We start from the raw sequence: 17,558 nt of genomic DNA on the forward strand, positions 1-17,558 counted from the left end.
CGTCCCTCTTATCCTCTATCTCGCTTCATCCTGCGTCCTCGCGACACCCGCTTGTCCTGGACAGGATGCATGCGTCAGCCACGAGTGGGCCGAGAGCCCCGTGGGAAGGGGAACCCCGGCCGGGTACCCGCGCATGCGCGGGTTGAAGCTCGGCGGTTGGCCCCCCAGGCGCGTGCACGTCTGTCCCATCGTTAACCATTTTCCTTCATCCCATAGCCCTGAAATGATCATGTCTGGTCGAAAGGGCTCTAATCCAAAAACCAACTATTATTATTGTGGTGATGATGACGATGGCCAGTAATGGCTGATGACAGAAGCGGCTAAAGGAGTGTCGACGAATAATGCAGAATAGTAGGCCAAGGCTAAACTTTTTCATTGGACCCATCATGTAATGTGTCTGGAACTTAGAAAGAGGGTTGTTAAGTGACAATAGACTGTTGTTTCTGATCGTTGACTGTCCTGGATCATTCGGTGAAGACGATAGCCGAATCTGTTCTTCGAAAGTAAATGAATATTTCGTAAGCTGTTAAGTGTATTTGCGAGGAGCACTACACATATAGATAAAGGAGTGGTTATAGCCTGATTCATCGTAGAAAAACCATGAAATGGAGAGATAGATGCGTTGATTTTTCAGCACCATGCCTTTATATGCCTTATATGCCAACATACATTGATATTCGTTTGGATAGAGGGATATGGTCGAATATGAACGTACCTTTCCCTCCATTTCTTTTTTTCTACGAGGAATAAGGCCATGACGTTTGTTTTACCTGCAAACTGATACTTGTGTTCTTGCTTCAAAACGGGCAGGTTTGCTGGCCTTTTAAGGACAGCATGTTGTAAGTTTCACGGGTGGCAACTTACATGTTGCCACTCGTGGCAACAACACAAGTGGCAACGCTGACAGCACTCTGTCCATCTGATTTCAGTTGCTTGACGCGTGTGTCAACAACAGCGGAAAGCCCTTCCATCTTGAGGTGGCCAGCCGCGAGTTTGAACAAGAGTTCAAGAAGCATGTGCTGAGCCAGAGCACTCACAAGCGTGTGGGCTCGAGACTACTGGCTGTGAGTTGGGATGCGCTCGAGGACCTGGATTTGTCGGCACGCCAGCTGTTGGCAGCACCGGGCTGCAGGCCTGAAGTTTGAGAGCCTTTGAATGATATTTGAAACAGCTCCCAGAGCGGTTGAAGTTGGCCACATGTGTTCCGCTGCGTTGAACTCTCGATTGACGCGCCGTAGGGCAATATGAAGCGTACTGCGAGTCCAGCTGATAGCAGAAAGGAATGTTACTCTAACGGTAGTGTAACTGACCTTGCCGAGCTCACTAAGACTGTTTTATGCACTATTTCTGTACCATTAGATGCGAAATCTCTGGAGCTAGGAGCATGTAAACGCCATCTTGTTTGCCCTCGTTTTACCCTGCTCCTACGTGCTATGTGAACATTTGCATTTCGTTGTGCCCGATTGCGTGTTGCTCGGCAACCAAAGGAAACAACTCTCAGGTGCTGCAGCGGAGTGAGCCGTCTGATCCCGTGTCTGATGCCTCAGCTAACCGATCACTCCTTTACATATAAAAACGCAATGGCTCAAAGGGAGGGCAAGTCCGTGTCAGGGGTGATACCAGGGCAAAACACGAAATTCTCTGTTCCATGCCCGGGTGACCGGCTCCAAGTGTTCTGGGGCAGTAATGAATATTGCTTAATTGCTCTGAAGCTTTGCAGTTTTTGTGGCCAAGTTCGCTGTCACAATTTGGGAATGACCATATCTAGATTCGAAAAGTAACAAGGGTCACTCTAGGTTGGCGTCGTATTGTGCCGGGGGTGTGATGCTTGCTCGTTCCCTGTTGTGCCTCGCGCGTGCGGTTCTTGTTATCGGAGTGGATGACCCACTCAGCAATTGAGGCTTCATGGCCTGCTTCTCTGGCAGGAAGGGTAAGCACCATGGGGAATCGAACACCGCACCTTTGGCCGCCCAGACGCGCCGTTCACAGCTCTGAGCCTGTGGCCGTGCCTGTGGTCTCGTGCGTCGGTGTGCCGCGCGTGTCGCGCCGATGCGTGTCATGTGCTGACCGGCCCGTGCCGTGCGCACCCGGTGTGTGACGCCGGCGCCCGCCCCGCCCGGCAGTCGCTGCAGAAGTGGGCCGAGACCGAGTTCCGCACGGATCCGCAGCTGAGTCTGGTGCCCAGCCTGTACCGCAGCCTTCAGGCCGAGGGCCTGTACGCCCAGCTGGCCGACTCTGAGCCGCCCGTCAAGAAGCAGCCGGCGGCCAGCCGCGATCCCAACGTGGTTTCGTCCCAGCAGGAAGAGGACGACATCGCCAAGGGTGAGCGGCGGCTGCTCCCGGCAGGGAGGGAGGGGTGGGGGGGGGGGGGGGGGGGGCACGGGTGTCGCCGGTCGGGCGGCGGGTGCCTCTCCCCCTCCCCCACCCCCAGGGTTTTGTAACTAGCGTTGCGTTGGAGCACAGTCGTGCCGCCACTTTCGACTGCGTCGTGGAAAACGGATGCAGGGTGCCTTGTGACGAAACGATTGCAACGCCAAGAACTAAACAATCGGTTACGTCAATGCAGGTCTGGAGTGTGCTGCATCGCCTCAATATTGGCTTTGAGCTCTTTTCGAGAAAAAAAAACGGTTGTCTCAAAACACCTGTAACGCTGATCAAGATTCATACCAAACTTCGGGCTCTTACGTGTGGATGCCGGAGCGTCCTCCATCTACGTTAATGTTTACGTATCGCCTCCCGCGAGCGGCGACGGGACCCATGACACGCCGCGTTGACGCGCGCCAGCCGGCCGGGCGCCGCGACCCGGTGACCCCGTTCGGTCGGCTGTGGGACACGCGCGCGCCGGCGCGGCTCGCCTCCGGGCTCACGTGGCTCGCGCTTTCGCAGCGATCGCGCTGTCCATGAAGGAGGCCGAGAAGTCGCCGCGCACCAGCAGCCTCTACCCGTCGGCGGCGTCGCTGGCGTCGGCCAGCACCTCCAGCTCGGCCCCGGCCGCCGCCGCCACCGCCCCTGCCGCGCCGGCCGCCGGCGCCGCCCAGAAGACGGAGCGGAAAGTGCGCGCGCTCTACGACTTCGAGGCGGCAGAAGACAACGAGCTTACCTTCAAGGCGGGCGAGATCGGTGCGTGGACTGGGGCGACTCGCCCAGCGCTCTGGGTCTGGGATTCGGGGCGCGTGGGGCCGGTAGCATAGCACTTATACGAGGAGTCGGCTTATGATAGGGTAATGAGGCGATGGGTGACGTAGGCAAGTGCGCCGTGGCGTGGTGAGCCGTTTCGACGGGCCTCTGCCGTGCTGTTTGGTTCCGCTACGAAGCACGTCATCTATCGATTCGCGACAGCTGAGCTTCCACTCAAGGCCAAATGACTGCTTGTCGTCGGGCTTTATGACGCACCAGCCGCTGAGGCTTTATGGCGCCGCCTGCCTCCCGTCCAGGCGGGCAGGGGGTCGCCGCGGGGAATCGAACTCCATACCTCTGGTCACCCAGACGCTGGATCGGGCCACGTGGCTGACCTCACGCAGTCCGCTGTCCCTGTGTAATGGCGAACCGCGTGACGGGAACGGCCTCCCCCCCCCCCCCTCATGTGACATCACTGCCGCTAATTGATCCACCGTTCCAGTGCTTGTGACCGAGGACAGCGACCCCAACTGGTGGCTGGGGAACAACCACCGCGGCCAGGGTCTGTTTCCGTCCAACTTCGTCACATCCGACCTGGAGGAGGAGCCGGAGCAGTGGAGTGAGTCGCCTCAAGTCGCTTCCCCGCGCCCCGTGCGGGCAGTGGCGTCTCGTCCGCTACCACTGCCCGATGCTGTGGTCTGTGCACGATATAGGCTTATTATGTAGTTGACATGCAACTTGTATCATGTGGAATTGGACACTCCTGCCGCCCAAGGCTTCTGAGGGCTTGCATTGCATGGATCATTGTATGCGTACAACGCAATGTATATTATATACACACACACACACACACACACACACACACACACACACACACACACACACACACGTGTATATATATATATATATATATATATATATATATATATATACACGGCGGAGTTTTATCTCGCACGATCTTTTCTTGGGCTTAGTGTCCCCACCCTCGCCTCCGAGTGGGGTTCATTGAGGGTCTGTCAGCTCCTGTAGTGTGTCGGCGTGCGGGAGCTACCCTGCGATATGCGGCGACGTCCATTGATGGGTCTGTCAGCTCCTGTGGTGTGTCGGCATGCGGGACCCTGCCCTGCGATGTGCAGCGACGTCACCGGCCTAACATCAGCCTCGTGCGGCGCCGCTTGTTCCGCTGCTGACGCCTCCGTCTGCCGCCCGGTCCAGAGGACGAGCGGCAGCAGCGCAAGTCCGTGCAGTTCAACGAGGAGGTGGAGGTGAAGACGGTGGAGCGCTCCGCCGAGCCGGCCGCCATCGACGAGGCCAAGATCGGCCAGCTGCTGCATCTGCTGAACGAGGCCGACCCGACCGGAGACCGGCCCGACTCGGAGCAGCTGCTCACGCTCGAGGGTAGGTGTGGGGTTAGGGGCCCTCTCAGAGGAGCAGCTGCTCACGCTCGAGAGTAGGTGTGGGATCAGGGGTCCTCTCAGAGGAGCAGCTGCTCACGCTCGATGGTAGGTATGGGTTCAGGGGTCCTTTCAGAGGAGCAGCTGCTCACGCTCGATGGTAGGTATGGGGTCAGGGGTCCTCTCAGAGGAGCAGCTGCTCACGCTCGATGGTAGGTATGGGGTCAGGGGTCCTTTCAGAGGAGCAGCTGCTCACGCTCGATGGTAGGTATGGGGGTCAGGGGTCCTCTCAGAGGAGCAGCTGCTCACGCTCGGGGTAGGTGTGGGATCTCAGAGGAGCAGCTGCTCGCGCTCGAGGTTAGGTGTGAGGTCACGGTCCCTCTCAGGGGAGTAGCTGCTTACGCTCGATGGTAGGTCCTGGGTCGTGTCTGGGGCGACACACCGCGGCCGTGCCTTGATTCCGTCCACAGAGCAGTGTCAGGGACCGACATACCGGCGGCTGGCCGTGCTGTACTGCCGTCCTCAGAGCAGTGTCAGGGGCCGACATACCGGCGGCTGACCGTACCGTACTGCCGTCTACAGAGCAGTGTCAGGGGCTGACATACCGGCGGCTGGCCGTGCTGTACTGCCGTCCACAGAGCAGTGTCAGGGGTTGGCATACCGCCGGCTGACCGTACCGTACTGCCGTCTACAGAGCAGTGTCAGGGGCTGACATACCGCCGGCTGACCGTACTGTACTACCGTCCACAGAGCAGTGTCTGGGGCTGACATACCGCCGGCTGGCCGTGCTGTACTGCCGTCCACAGAGCAGTGTCAGGGGCTGACATACCGCCGGCTGACCGTACCGTACTGCCGTCTACAGAGCAGTGTCTGGTGCCGACGTACCGCCGCCTGACCGTACCGTACTGCCGTCCACAGAGCAGTGTCTGGTGCCGACGCACCGCCGCCTGACCGTACCGTACTGCCGTCCACAGAGCAGTGTTTGGGGCCGACATACCGCCGGCTGACCGTACCGTACTGCCGTCTACAGAGCAGTGTCTGGGGCCGACATACCGCCGGCTGACCGTGCAGCACTGCCGTCCACAGAGCAGTGTCAGGGGCTGACATACCGCCGCCTGACCGTACCGTACTGCCGTCTACAGAGCAGTGTCTGGTGCCGACGTACCGCCGCCTGACCGTACCGTACTGCCGTCCACAGAGCAGTGTCTGGGGCCGACATACCGCCGGCTGACCGTACCGTACTGCCGTCTACAGAGCAGTGTCTGGGGCCGACATACCGCCGGCTGACCGTGCAGCACTGCCGTCCACAGAGCAGTGTCTGGTGCCGACGTACCGCCGCCTGACCGTACCGTACTGCCGTCCACAGAGCAGTGTCTGGCGATGGGCCCGCTGATCGACCAGGAGCTAGAGCGGACGGACCGGCGGCACGCCCAGCTCACCAAGATCAGCTCCGACCTGGTGGACGCGCTCAACCTGTACCACCAGCTGATGCGGGAGCCGCCGGCCGGCTCCGGCTTCTATGCGCCGCAGCCGCCGCAGCCCCACCACCTGAAGCAGTACGGCGCGCCCGGCTACTTCGGCGGTATGCCGCCGCCAGGACCGGGCCCCATGCCGCCTCACTCTGCGCCGCAGGTGAGCCGAGCACTCGCCCCTCGCCGGGTGTGTTGGTTAGGGTGTGATAGGTGGCGCTGCGGTCGTCGTCCTGATCACCGGCGGCGGGCGGCTGCTGGCCCCAGCAGCTGTTTAACACATAGGAAGTTCTGTGGCTGCGGAAGGCATGTTTGTTTCCCCGTTGTGTTGAAATGGTTTGTGATTGACGTCGGTTGCACAGGCAGTGTGTGGATATGAGGCTGGATATGCTTTGGATATTCTGGTCTACGCACAGTGCCGTGGTTTTCGTGTTACGCGCGGCCGGTTTCGGATGTGGCAGGTTCAGTGCGGCCCGGTGCGCGCTGTGGTGCTCTGACCGACCGCGATGGTCAGCGGTGACGGGTCCCTGGCGCTGTCCCCGCGTGACGCCGCTCGCCCCGCCGGCGCCCGCTCTCTCCTCCGTCGGCTCGATGGCCAGAGGCTCTCCCGAGCACTTGACGAGCATCTGACGAGCTGTGTGATTTGCTTCCTCGTACATTGATTATTTCACGGACCAACAATGCGGTGTGGCCGTGCATGAACTGTCGTGGGTTCCACGCTGGTCGGCACCGCGCACCCTGAAACCCCAGACCACCACCACATCGGTCATGGCATTGGGTGGACCCGCCAGGGGCTGGCGAGCGTGGCGCGGTCAGATCTGACCTTGCTCAGGTCTCACATGTGTACCTGTGGCGTCTGATACAACGACCCAACGGACTAGCCTTGGGGCGCACAAGGTCACCCGTTCATTATGTAACTGACGTCTTGAGGTCCCTAGAACGGGGCAACTCCCGTACGGCCCGGTCGGACAGGTGAGCTCCGCATCCCCGTTCGTAAGCTAACCGCCCCATGTCGTGTCCCACAGGCGTACATGGGCGCGGGCCCTATGATGGCGCCGGCGCCGGGACACATGGCCGGCTACGCGCATGCGCCGCCGCCAACCCACATGGATGCCGGGGGTCCGTCCAGCTCCATGGGCCCGCCCGGTGCCATGGGCCCGCCTGGCGCCATGGGCCCGCCGGGCGCCATGGGTCCCCCTGGTGCCATGGGTCCGCCTGGCTCCATGGGTCCGCCTAGTGCCATGGGCCCACCTGGCTCCATGGGCCCGCCTGGCTCCATGGGCCCACCGTTCCCAGATCACTCCACCGCCGGCGTACCGTAAGTTCTTCATGGGCGTTGGATGCGCTAGAAAGGAATGCTGTCTTTGTGGGAATTGATTCGGCCAAAAAGACGTATTGGCCTCAGTTCCTTCTAGTTGGTCGTTTTCCAAATTTGGGATGCTATTCAGTGCTGTCTAAAACTGATGTATTTACATGGTTTGCATCACTGCAAAAATAGGTTTTCCTGGAAGGGCTGCACTTGATGGATAAAAGCATCACCATTTGTGGCCACCTCCCACTCCTCTAATGTGCTACTCTCACTGCTGTACTACAGAACACGCGTAGATACACGCACAAGTTCAGAAGCACTGACTACGGGGTTTCCGCTGGTTCAAAGTGACGGGTCAGCTATCATCGTGGCGTTTTATTGTGTGGAGCTTAAAAGCAGGGAAGCATTTTGAAAGCATCAACACTGACTTACATTGTCAGGGAACTGGCGACTGCGGTTTTTGTCTTCAGTACAGTCAAATGGTTGTCCTTCGTGAGCTTTGGGCTTGAAGTGTGTGATGTACTGCTCTGGTAGTCGTAACAGCTAACTTTGACGGCGTAGCTCTACATAGCACGTACAGGAGTGGGAACCTGCTGGCCTGCGGAGTGTTTATGTTGTTGGTTTGCGTTCTTTCAGTCCCCCGGGAGTCGAACCGCCCCATTATTGAAGTCGTGAGTTACGCCGCCACTAAGTAGTCTGCTGCTGCCTTGTTGATAGCGCTGTTGACTGTTTAGCTGCGCCACCAGCAAGCTGGTCAGCTGTGCTGCACTCGCGGTTTGGTGCTTCGCTCGCCCACGCCCAATTCACGCGACCGGTATAAGATGGCTTGAGCTTGGTGCTTCCCTTGCCGTTGTTGCTTGCCTTTGCGACACTTGCGCCTGTTCCTGGAAGGTTCTATGCGTCGGCACATTTTTTTCTATGCCTTAGGGTCTCGCTGCTGGCTGCTTGGACATGCACCGCTATGCCGTCCTTGAAGTTGGTGTTCTGGGCCTTTATTTTTGCTTTCCTGGCGTCCCTTTTTAGTGACCTAGGCTGGTGACCTCGGCCTTCACGGCATTAGATACGTTTGAGGAGCGCTAGCATATGTCGTATGGCCGGTTTCCATGGTGATGCTGGCGGTAGTGACGTGGCCCGGTTCGCCCCTCACCCGCCGGTGTGCCGTTGCAGGCTTCTGCCGCCCGGCGCGCCCCAGCACGCCGCCTGGGGGCTGTCGGCCGACCCCCACTTCGCCGGATACGCGGCGCCCGTGGCCTCCGGACACCGGCCGCCCATGTGAGCCCCTCCAGCGGCAGCGGCCGTGTGTGCTGGCGCCCGTGGCCGCGCCCGTGCCGGGTCGGGTTGGCCGGGCGACGGGGCGCCGGCGAGGGTCGCGGCGCCGGTGGGGGCCGCCGCAGCGGCGCCGCTCCGCCCGGCCCGGGACTGTGATGCTGGATTGTGATCCAGAGGGCGGTGGCGGTGCGCGCTGGACGGCCAGGCCGACGACGGCGCGATGCATGGCGCCCCGGCCAGTCAGGAATATGGAACGGGGCGGCGGGGCGACCACGGTCCCGCGGTTTCTCCGAAAAGTGTTGATGCACGGCTTATTCTGGCGCAGTTTTTACACGCTGATGACCAGCTCGTTCAAGACTAGCGATAAAAGATTTTGCTCCCGCGTCAACCGATGGCATCTTTCTTTCCAAATGTAGTTTGTGGGGCTAGCAGAACGAGTCACGGCCAAGGAAACATAAATGTTCATTGTATAACGGCCATTATTATGCACGCCTTGAAACGGGAATGAGCACTCGTCGTATCCTGCTGCTGAAATGTCTGTGTGGAGGGCGTCCAATAAGATGACAAGAAACCTGAACCGGCGGTGCTCGTGAGCCAATCTGATGCAGCGATAGTTCTTGATCTGTGTGCAATCGCCTCTGTCCGAAGGCTAGTTTTGAGGTTATATCACCGCACTGCGTCCCCGCCCACCGCATATCGCTCGTTGGCCATCGCTAGAGGCAATACCCCGGCTGGTTATGCCTTGTCCCGGATCTTGTCCGTTTGCTAGCCGGAACAAGGTGGTGTGGATCGTGCGTATGACGACACAATTCTAGCGGCATTTAGGGAAAATCTAGAGTGCTAATGCCAGTTGATTAGTAAGCGCAGGCTATGTAACTGAACTTTGGAATTTACTCGTTTGGGTTAGTTTTCTTCCTAAACAATGTGTCTGGCGTATTTCGTTGATTCCTCCGTAACACTTGGTTCGGGACAACAGACGACGCCTTACAAATGGTCGCGTATTCTCAACACTATTTTCGTACTGGGAAAGAGCCACCGCGCCCCCCGACGCTATGCTGGAGCCAGAAAAGGCCCAGAACCAGACGTCAGAGGCAATGGTGATTTGCTGGGTGTCCTCCATGATGGTATCACTACGATGTTGTTTTTTCGTATGACATGCTGCATTTATTTGGCAAACAAATACCACTCTTCATTTTCGAAGCGCTCAGTATCAAAACTGCTGGTTCGGCCGGGGCGATTGTGGGCTGCCGCGGCGGCACATTGCGCGTTGATGCGGGCGGGCAAACCATTTGTCAGTCTGCCTTTGTATGCGACTGTTTAACACCCTGCAAAGCCGCACCACGTTCGAGGGGACATGGCGCTGTGCGGGCGGCGCCTCCGTCCTCGCCGCCGGCCCCCTGCACGGGCAGCTGGCGTCGGTCAACGCCAGCTGTATGGCGACCGGACCGGTGCGGACACTCGCCTTCACTGGCTGGTGCTCCCACGAGGCGCGTCTGCCGACCGCGTGGAGAGGATTGGCGCGGAATCGAAGCTGCTCGCGTATTCCACTGCATACTATTGCGATCCCGACTTGGTTCACTTATGGTGCATGTATGTATATTGTATAATGCATGGTACGAATGTCCGTGAAATACATTACTATACGAAGGTACCCCGGCTCTGTTAAATGCTTTGATCAGTTGGAAAACTGCGGCAAAGGGCCGTGATGCTAAAAGACACCATGTTATGTGGTGCACTGTGTCACATTTACACGCACTGGACAGTGCACGGCGGGTCGACGGCCTTCTCGGCGATTGCGAACGACGCTTGGAAAACTGTTGCCGAGGAGTCCGCAGTTCTGTGGACATCTCCCCCCCCCCCCCCCCGCTCCCCAAGATAGCATGTCCGTTTAGCACGGATGGCGCAACAGTGTCCCCCACATACCGCGTAACGTACGCGCGCCGTTCGCGGAACACTAAACACACAACAGGTCCGGCTGCCGCTCTCCACACGCTACAACGCAATCAGCACACCACGACGGTCTCAACACACCACAATAGCCTCAACAACGCACCATGCATGCATAGCGTTACAACTGGCTCCATACTCGGCAAGTCCGTTGGCCGAGTCCTCTCCGCTCGCTGGCCTCGCTTGCGAGCGATTGCCGACTGTCCGCCGCCGGCCGCAGTGCCGGCGCGGAGGGCACCGCTGCCCTCGGCTCATCAGCTCACCGGCACCGCCAGAACGGGTGCCGGCGGCTGCTCGTTCCCCGCGCGCCGTGAGAGAGAGGACCGGCGCCTCTCAAGGCGACGAGTCCACCCCGGCGAGTGTCGCCGGCTACTTGCCGCTGCTGTCGGGCACGGGTGTGGTCGAGTCGACGCGTCCCTCACCGCCCAGCAGGTGCTTGATGTCGGCGCTGGTGGACAGCGCCGCAGGGTTGAGGTAGGCGGTGCGCGTGCTGCCGTCCTCCTGCACCACCTCGTAGGCCAGCAGCGTGTCGGCGCCCAGGCCGCCCAGGTTGTCCAGCGGGTTCACCGTCTGCACGTTGCCTTTGTCATCAACGCTGACCAGCACGTACGTGTCGGGCTGGCCGTCGGCGCCCGGCACGGACAGGATCTGCAGGTTGGGCGGCAGGGCGGCCGGCGGCGGCGCGTCGGCCGTCGAAGAGGCCGCCGCGCCGGGCCGGCTGGACGTCACGTCGTCGGGCTCGGCGCGGCGCGGCGGCGAGCCGGCCGGACAGACGCGCACTGGCCGCGAGCGCGGCAGCGTCGCCTCGTCGGCCGGCTCGCTGAAGTCGAATCCGCCGAGCGGGCCGGCGGGCAGGGCCGGTAGCGCGGCCGGCGCCGTGTCCGCCAGCACGTCGTCCACGGCCGCCTGCAGCAGTGCGTCGTTCCGCTGCTGCTGCTCTTGCTTGACGGCCACCGCCGACTCGTCCTGCGCGTGCGGCGCCTCCGACGCGGCCTCAGTCTTCAGGGCGTCCGCCGCCGCCGACCAGCAGGTGGCGCCCTCTTCCTTAACGGTCTGCGGGAAACTGGGTTTGTCGTCCACCGTCGGCTCGCTCTCCTCGTCCGTTTTGACGCACCTTTCCTTGTCGCTGATGAACTTGTCTATCTCGGACTGGATCTTGAGCCGCTCGGCCGCCTCCTCGTCGTCGTCCTCGTCCCAGTCCTCCAGCAACAGCGGCTTGGAGGAGTGGCTTGGCTTCAGCGGGCTGATCTTTACCGGCGTCCGCGGCTTGTCTGCCACCGGTGCCGGCTCCGCCTTCTTCTGCGGCGCCGCGACCGTGCCGCCAGAGCCCGATGCGCCACCTGCCGCCTTTTTGGGCGAGCCGCCGGGCTGTGCCGCCTTGCCGGACTTTGCCGGAGCACCATCCGGCACGGCTGGCTTCTTCCTCGGCTTTTTGGCGGAGTCGCCGGGCTCGGCGTTTTTCCGCTTGCCCGTGGGCGTCTTGACGGCGGCGGCGGCCACGTGCGTCTTATTGTGCAGGATGAGCACGTTGAGGCGGGCCGTGGTGAAGGAGCACTGCACGCACCGGTAGGGGTCCGAGCCGGACGGCGCCGGCGTCCGCGCCTCGGCGCTCGCCGACGCCAGAATGCGAATCTTGTGGTCGTTTTCAGCGATGAAGCGAGGGTGCGTGATGTTGAGTCGCGGATTTTCGGGCAGGCTCTTCGTCGCCTTCTTTGGCTTGCTGGCGGACCGCCGGTTCTTTGAGGAGTTTTCCGGGAAGATGTCGGCGTACTTCGACGTTTTTGATTTCTGAGGCGATTCGTCGGGCTTTGGAGGTTTCCTTTTGACGTTTGGCCTGGCCAGCGACTTCTTCGCTGAGCTGAACAACTCGTCGTACTTCTGTCGTCCGGTGAGAGTAAACTTTCCCTTGCTCAGGATGTGAATGTCACCATCAGTTAGCTTCTCCGCTGTGATGATATCTTTCTTGAAATTTTCCGAAATGTCCGGTTTGTTTTTCGTTAGTTCTGAAAAAAGCAGGGCGTCGCTGACACCGCCGCCCATTTGTGGACCTGCACATCAATACACCGAAGATAGATTAAATAACGTTTTCCACCACATTGCACTACTGCACACAACAAATGTGTACCGGCGCATAGTGAACAATACCACATGACGAATGCGCGATCCCATATTCGGCAACATGCATAATAAAATGTTGCATCCGATAAAATTGACTTAGCTGTTTTTTATTCCGATTTTCCAAGCTTCAAAAAAGGGCTGATTAAGGTGAGTGACAACAACGATCCCGCCAACCAAACTACTCACGCAAGCTTTTCAGCATAATTTCTTCTTTTTCTTCGCAGTTGTAGCGGTATATCTGGTTCTTGTTATAAACATCGTGACTGGAAAAGGCAATTAGGGTTACAGTGGCTGGGGCCTGATGAGAAAGGATTGTGTCATCTTTGGTCCATTAAAAACGCGCATTTCGTCCGGATATGCCCAAGAATGGGGATAATCTAGGCCCCTGTTTTAACGTGACTGCGAATCGAGCCCAACAATACTACTGAAGCAACACTATGCACGACACTGACGATATTTTAAAAAAGACGATCAACACAACGGTGATGACAAATGTAGCACTCCAAATGCCGATAGACATAGCCATACACATAACTGCATTATCTTCTCAGTGAAGATCCAACACTGACACAACATTAAAAAAGGTAATAGACGAAGGAGCGCGCAATCACGATTCGATTGAAGCCCTCATGAAAGCAGCTCAGGCCCGACGAACTTACAGCTTTTTGTCGAAGAACTCGACAACGACGATCGGATCTCGCTTCAGGGCCTCCAGAAATTCCTCGCAATCCGCCTTGTCTTTGACAACGGCCGGCCACTGAACCCCGCCCAGCTTCACCCACACCAGTTCATTGGGAATGAAACGACTCATTCTGAAACGACAGAGTACATGGGACGTTAGCAGTGTCCATGGCCCAAACCTCGGCTGTTTGTACGGTAGGCGTAAGTCGTGTTCGTCAAAAACTTGCTTCATTATTGATAATAATATGCACTTCAGCATTATATTGGATCAAGCGACATCAAAACCGCTTTTAACTTGGACCGATTTTACATTGCCCACGAGGCATTCAGCTCGAACCCATCACAGTGCAATTTGTCCAACAATATCCAGTGAGCTGGAGCCATTTCGGAAATATATCCACTTCATGAGCTTTCCGTGGCCAATGGCGCGCTAATGCACATGCACTAGCACCATATATACTGGTGCTGTATAAACTAGTGCGGTATATTTTTGTGTTCGATGGAAGTCGGCATAATATCTGTGATCATGAAAGGATTTTTTGAGCGAATGAAGCAATCACGATGCATCACATTTCTAAAAAGGCCAGACAGCATTTATGCATTATTCAAGACCACTCTATGACACTGCTTTGGCCTTTGGGTATCAGTGACAAATGATGGTCCCTGTGTGACCGTATCAGTGCTGATACGATACTAGAAAACGGAACACAACACGGAATAAACACCACACTTCAAACAAGCCTTTTAGTGAGCCTTGAAGGTAGTGAAAGGCATCACTCTGGCACTCATTATGTGTAGATAACTTTGTGCACACATGGCCATATGCCACCATCTCACCCTCCCCATTAAAAAGAGCATAACTAGATATAGCATTGCGTTTCACGTCAGCCACTAGCAGATGCCTGAGTTTAATTTCCTTTTAGGGATGGCATGTCTTATGCCAGTAGTAAAGCTCAGGTGGCAACTGGCCAAAACATCGTCTGTCACTGTGACCACCATGCCTCGTCCTGCTGCATCAAAAATCTCCTACAGCTCTGTTCAATCTTAGAATGTTTTTTTGGATCTCCCTTAAATGAATCAGAGATTCAGCCAAGAGGGACAGTCCCACAGATTCTCTTTCCTTAAGCCCATTTTTACTTATCACCATCATGGCTCTGACAGAATGTAAAAAAGTGGTGTGATGCATTCTCACCTAGGTGATAACGCAGAATGCAGAAAAAACCCTCCCCCCTCCCTCTCTCTCTCTTACGAATATCCTTATTGCACCCTTGGAAAGAATCTGGATTAAGTTACCATGACACCAGACCACTTTCAAAACAACTTTGAGATATTCAATATGTTTCCTGGTCAAATAACTAGTAACCTCACTTTGGGGCCTTGGCCCATAAATATGTCATGTCATGTCATTGGGCTTTACAACGCACTCAGCTGCTGAGGCTGTATGGCGTCGCCTGCCTCTCACCCTGGCAGGAAGGGCGGGCACCGCGGGGAATCGAACCCTGTACCTCTGGTTTCCCAGACGTGCAGTTGTTAATGCACACCGTTAACCACTACACTACCGGCACCCCAGCCTGTGAATATTATCAACTGATTGCTCACATCGTGAAATGCCACATAGTCAGACAATGTGTGGTTATGTTTCAAATGAAGCAAACCAAAACCTGGTATGTGTGCCTAGTGATCTGGAGGAGATCTCAGTTTTTTGTTACCCTGGACATCTACAGCACTGCCTGTCTCATTCCATTCATTTGCAAAGGATTATATATCTTTGACAAAACATATCTAGGGCAGCAACAATCCAGAGGACATGGACAGCATTCCAAAATTTATCCAGTGGAATGTGCAGGATGTAAATACATATTCACGCAACCAAAATCCTGGCTCTTAGGGGCTTCTCTACATGATTTGTTGTGGCTTATATGTTGCCCTTTGATCTAAAACCCAGATGTCTGATCTACCCAGCCCATTTGCCAAGTCTGAGATCCTTAGATGCTGGGTTAACTGCATCTGCTTTGGTGCTGGTTGACCAAATTTTAGCAAGGGATGGACAGCAGGCAGTGTACCCCAAGTCAGGGTGACATAGCACAACAAATATTGTCATCCCTGCCACCCAAGTGGCCAATTAATGGAACAATGAATGGTGACCAAATGCAGTGGCTAACAGCTATCTAAATCATGATCTACCACAAACAACCAAATCTATCACACAAGGTTTCCACAGAGGTAGTATAATATAGTGAGTATTAACAGCATTGCCCTTTTAGCTCAAAACTATCAGAGCCTTTTTGCCATTTGAGAGCTCAAAGTACTGCCATGTGTTTGGATGGTACCCAAAGAGCTGACTTACATCTCTTTTTGTAAGTGAGCCTGCTTTAGAAGGTGGGGTGAAATGTTTAAAATTGTGTGTGTTATGGATCTGAATTACCTGTCACATCCTAACATGATTTGGGCCCCAAATCAAGCATCATATGATCAGATAAGCAGCTTCTATTGAAACAGTGGATACAGGTGGCCTTCATACCTAGCCCTGGGCCAATGGAACCTGTTTATTCAGCTGTTGTATTGCCTAAGAAAGTGTCCCAAATATGTATGGCTTCATCTTAATGCTCCATGGTCACATCAGGTTTAACGATTCCCTTGGATTTTGCAGAATCCATGGCCTGACCTTGACCTGCAGTCAGTCAGTGACCTTACAAGGCACATAACAATTGTTGATACTAAACAATCTGCTATTTAATTGTCTAGAGCTATGGAAAATTTGTGTGGCAATGCAGTGCCACTTGGATGCCATTCCAGAAAACCTTCAGGAAGGAGGGCAAAATAGCCTCCCACACCTGAGTGCAGTGTTAAGCAGTGTTTTTTAAACATTGTACCACTTGTAACATTTGCAAATTGTGGAGTACTGGATCTAGTGGTAAATGGACCAACTGTACAGTCACCAAAGATTAGCTTCCTCTGGTATAGGGGTTTAGTAGTGTTCCACATTTGCATGGGGTTCTGAACTGAAACAAGCATCTTGAAGATAATACAGTGCAGTTCACGGCCCTGCTCTTTTGCAAGAACTAACCCCTTAGTATCTGAGCTACATCGACCATGAGCATGAATGCTGTTTCAGGGTGACTATTTCAAGGTCACCCAGGCATCCATGATGCCATATGTCAATTAATTCCAGCCATTCTTTTAGCAAGGCAGTGATCCAGGCCAATACAAAATATCTGAGTTGTCCCTGCCTGGCATTTGAGAATACAACTAAAACAGTTGTCAATTGGCTATTCATCAATGTTGCATATGGTGTGATAATTTAAGTAAGCATTGACATATTGAGGGGCACATTTACTAAACAGAGAAATTGTGTTGGCTCAGGTAGTATTGTCCAGTTTAAAGTATACCAACAGCTACAAGCGAGTTACTTTATCATATCCGGTGATCGGTCCACTATCTTCCAGTTTGGAATACGACCTTCAAAATAACATTAGTTTACCATAGTTATCCATAAATGCTTACACCACGAAAATACTGTTTTAGCTAGCCACCTCGGTAAAAAAAACACCGAACAAGTACACTTAAATTATCAGTACTGCCCTCTTTCCGAGGTCCCCGATCCTTTCCAGCGGTACCAAATTATGAGATACTTAGAATGGCTGACGAAAAATGACACAATAATTTACCCAATTTACCTTACCTACCTGATTTCGCGAACGCCAATGCAACAACTCCCGAACAACAGTCATCAAGCGCAAACGACATAAATGATGGAAGGGCTTATTCGTCTACGTCCACCGTAATTGTCAAAGTTATTCAGTTTGCTTTATTCTCAGTGCTTTCCCGAACCCTTCTACTAGTATTTTATAAATGACAGCTTTTTTCGGTGACGCTGCAATAAGAAAAATACTTCGATTATGTCTGATGACAATTATTTTTAGTTCTAACATATTCTGATAGATTCTGTACTTGAGGTGAATGTTTCATATTTATGACACTAGGGATCCAGCAGGGCGTAATATAATGATGCCTCTGGTTATGGTTTACTGTTGATGCCTGCAATTGGTAAAATGGTACTAAAATACAACATCGTCGTACAATGTCATGTCAAAACGCTGCAGGGACCACGACTCAGACAGCTCGACATCTGTCTGCCCAGGGACCTTTGGAGGTGCACGTGCCCTTGGATGCGCCTCTCCCTTAGAAATGTGTTGTGTCATAACTATTTGCGTAAATCAAAGTGAACATTACAAATAAAAGTAAGCACAGACG

General features: G+C 55.2%; 2 protein-coding genes across 4 annotated transcripts in view; one reads left to right on the forward strand and one right to left on the reverse strand.

Annotated features, from left to right (window-relative positions):
- Nucleotides 1-8,597, forward strand: part of Stam (signal transducing adaptor molecule) — a 20,559-nt gene extending 11,962 nt beyond the window's left edge. For 2 of the 3 annotated variants that reach the window (XM_037223928.1, XM_037223927.1), the window contains exons 4-11: nucleotides 930-1,064; nucleotides 2,124-2,322; nucleotides 2,887-3,120; nucleotides 3,620-3,736; nucleotides 4,333-4,515; nucleotides 5,878-6,143; nucleotides 7,006-7,298; nucleotides 8,457-8,597. In XM_037223928.1, the coding sequence (XP_037079823.1) occupies nucleotides 930-1,064; nucleotides 2,124-2,322; nucleotides 2,887-3,120; nucleotides 3,620-3,736; nucleotides 4,333-4,515; nucleotides 5,878-6,143; nucleotides 7,006-7,298; nucleotides 8,457-8,565 (1,536 nt within the window). In that variant the 3' untranslated portion in view covers nucleotides 8,566-8,597. Of the gene's footprint in view, nucleotides 1-929; nucleotides 1,065-2,123; nucleotides 2,323-2,886; nucleotides 3,121-3,619; nucleotides 3,737-4,332; nucleotides 4,516-5,877; nucleotides 6,144-7,005; nucleotides 7,299-7,925; nucleotides 7,961-8,456 lie in introns of all 3 variants that reach the window. The other variant, XM_037223929.1, reaches the window with a different exon arrangement.
- A 2,277-nt stretch (nucleotides 8,598-10,874) lies between these two features.
- LOC119100025 (uncharacterized) lies at nucleotides 10,875-17,076 on the reverse strand. The gene is made up of 5 exons (XM_037223140.1): nucleotides 16,991-17,076; nucleotides 13,283-13,435; nucleotides 12,810-12,886; nucleotides 11,406-12,508; nucleotides 10,875-11,153 (listed from the first exon to the last, which is right to left on the reverse strand). The coding sequence occupies exons 2-5, from the start codon at nucleotides 13,432-13,434 to the stop codon at nucleotides 10,875-10,877; spliced, it is 1,611 nt and encodes a 536-aa protein (XP_037079035.1). The 5' UTR covers nucleotide 13,435; nucleotides 16,991-17,076.
- Nucleotides 17,077-17,558: the final 482 nt, after the last annotated feature.

This window comes from Pollicipes pollicipes, unplaced genomic scaffold (genome assembly GCF_011947565.3).
Source record: "Pollicipes pollicipes isolate AB1234 unplaced genomic scaffold, Ppol_2.1 Scaffold_4881;HRSCAF=5763_pilon_pilon_pilon, whole genome shotgun sequence".
Classification (NCBI taxonomy): Eukaryota; Metazoa; Arthropoda; class Thecostraca; order Pollicipedomorpha; family Pollicipedidae; genus Pollicipes; species Pollicipes pollicipes.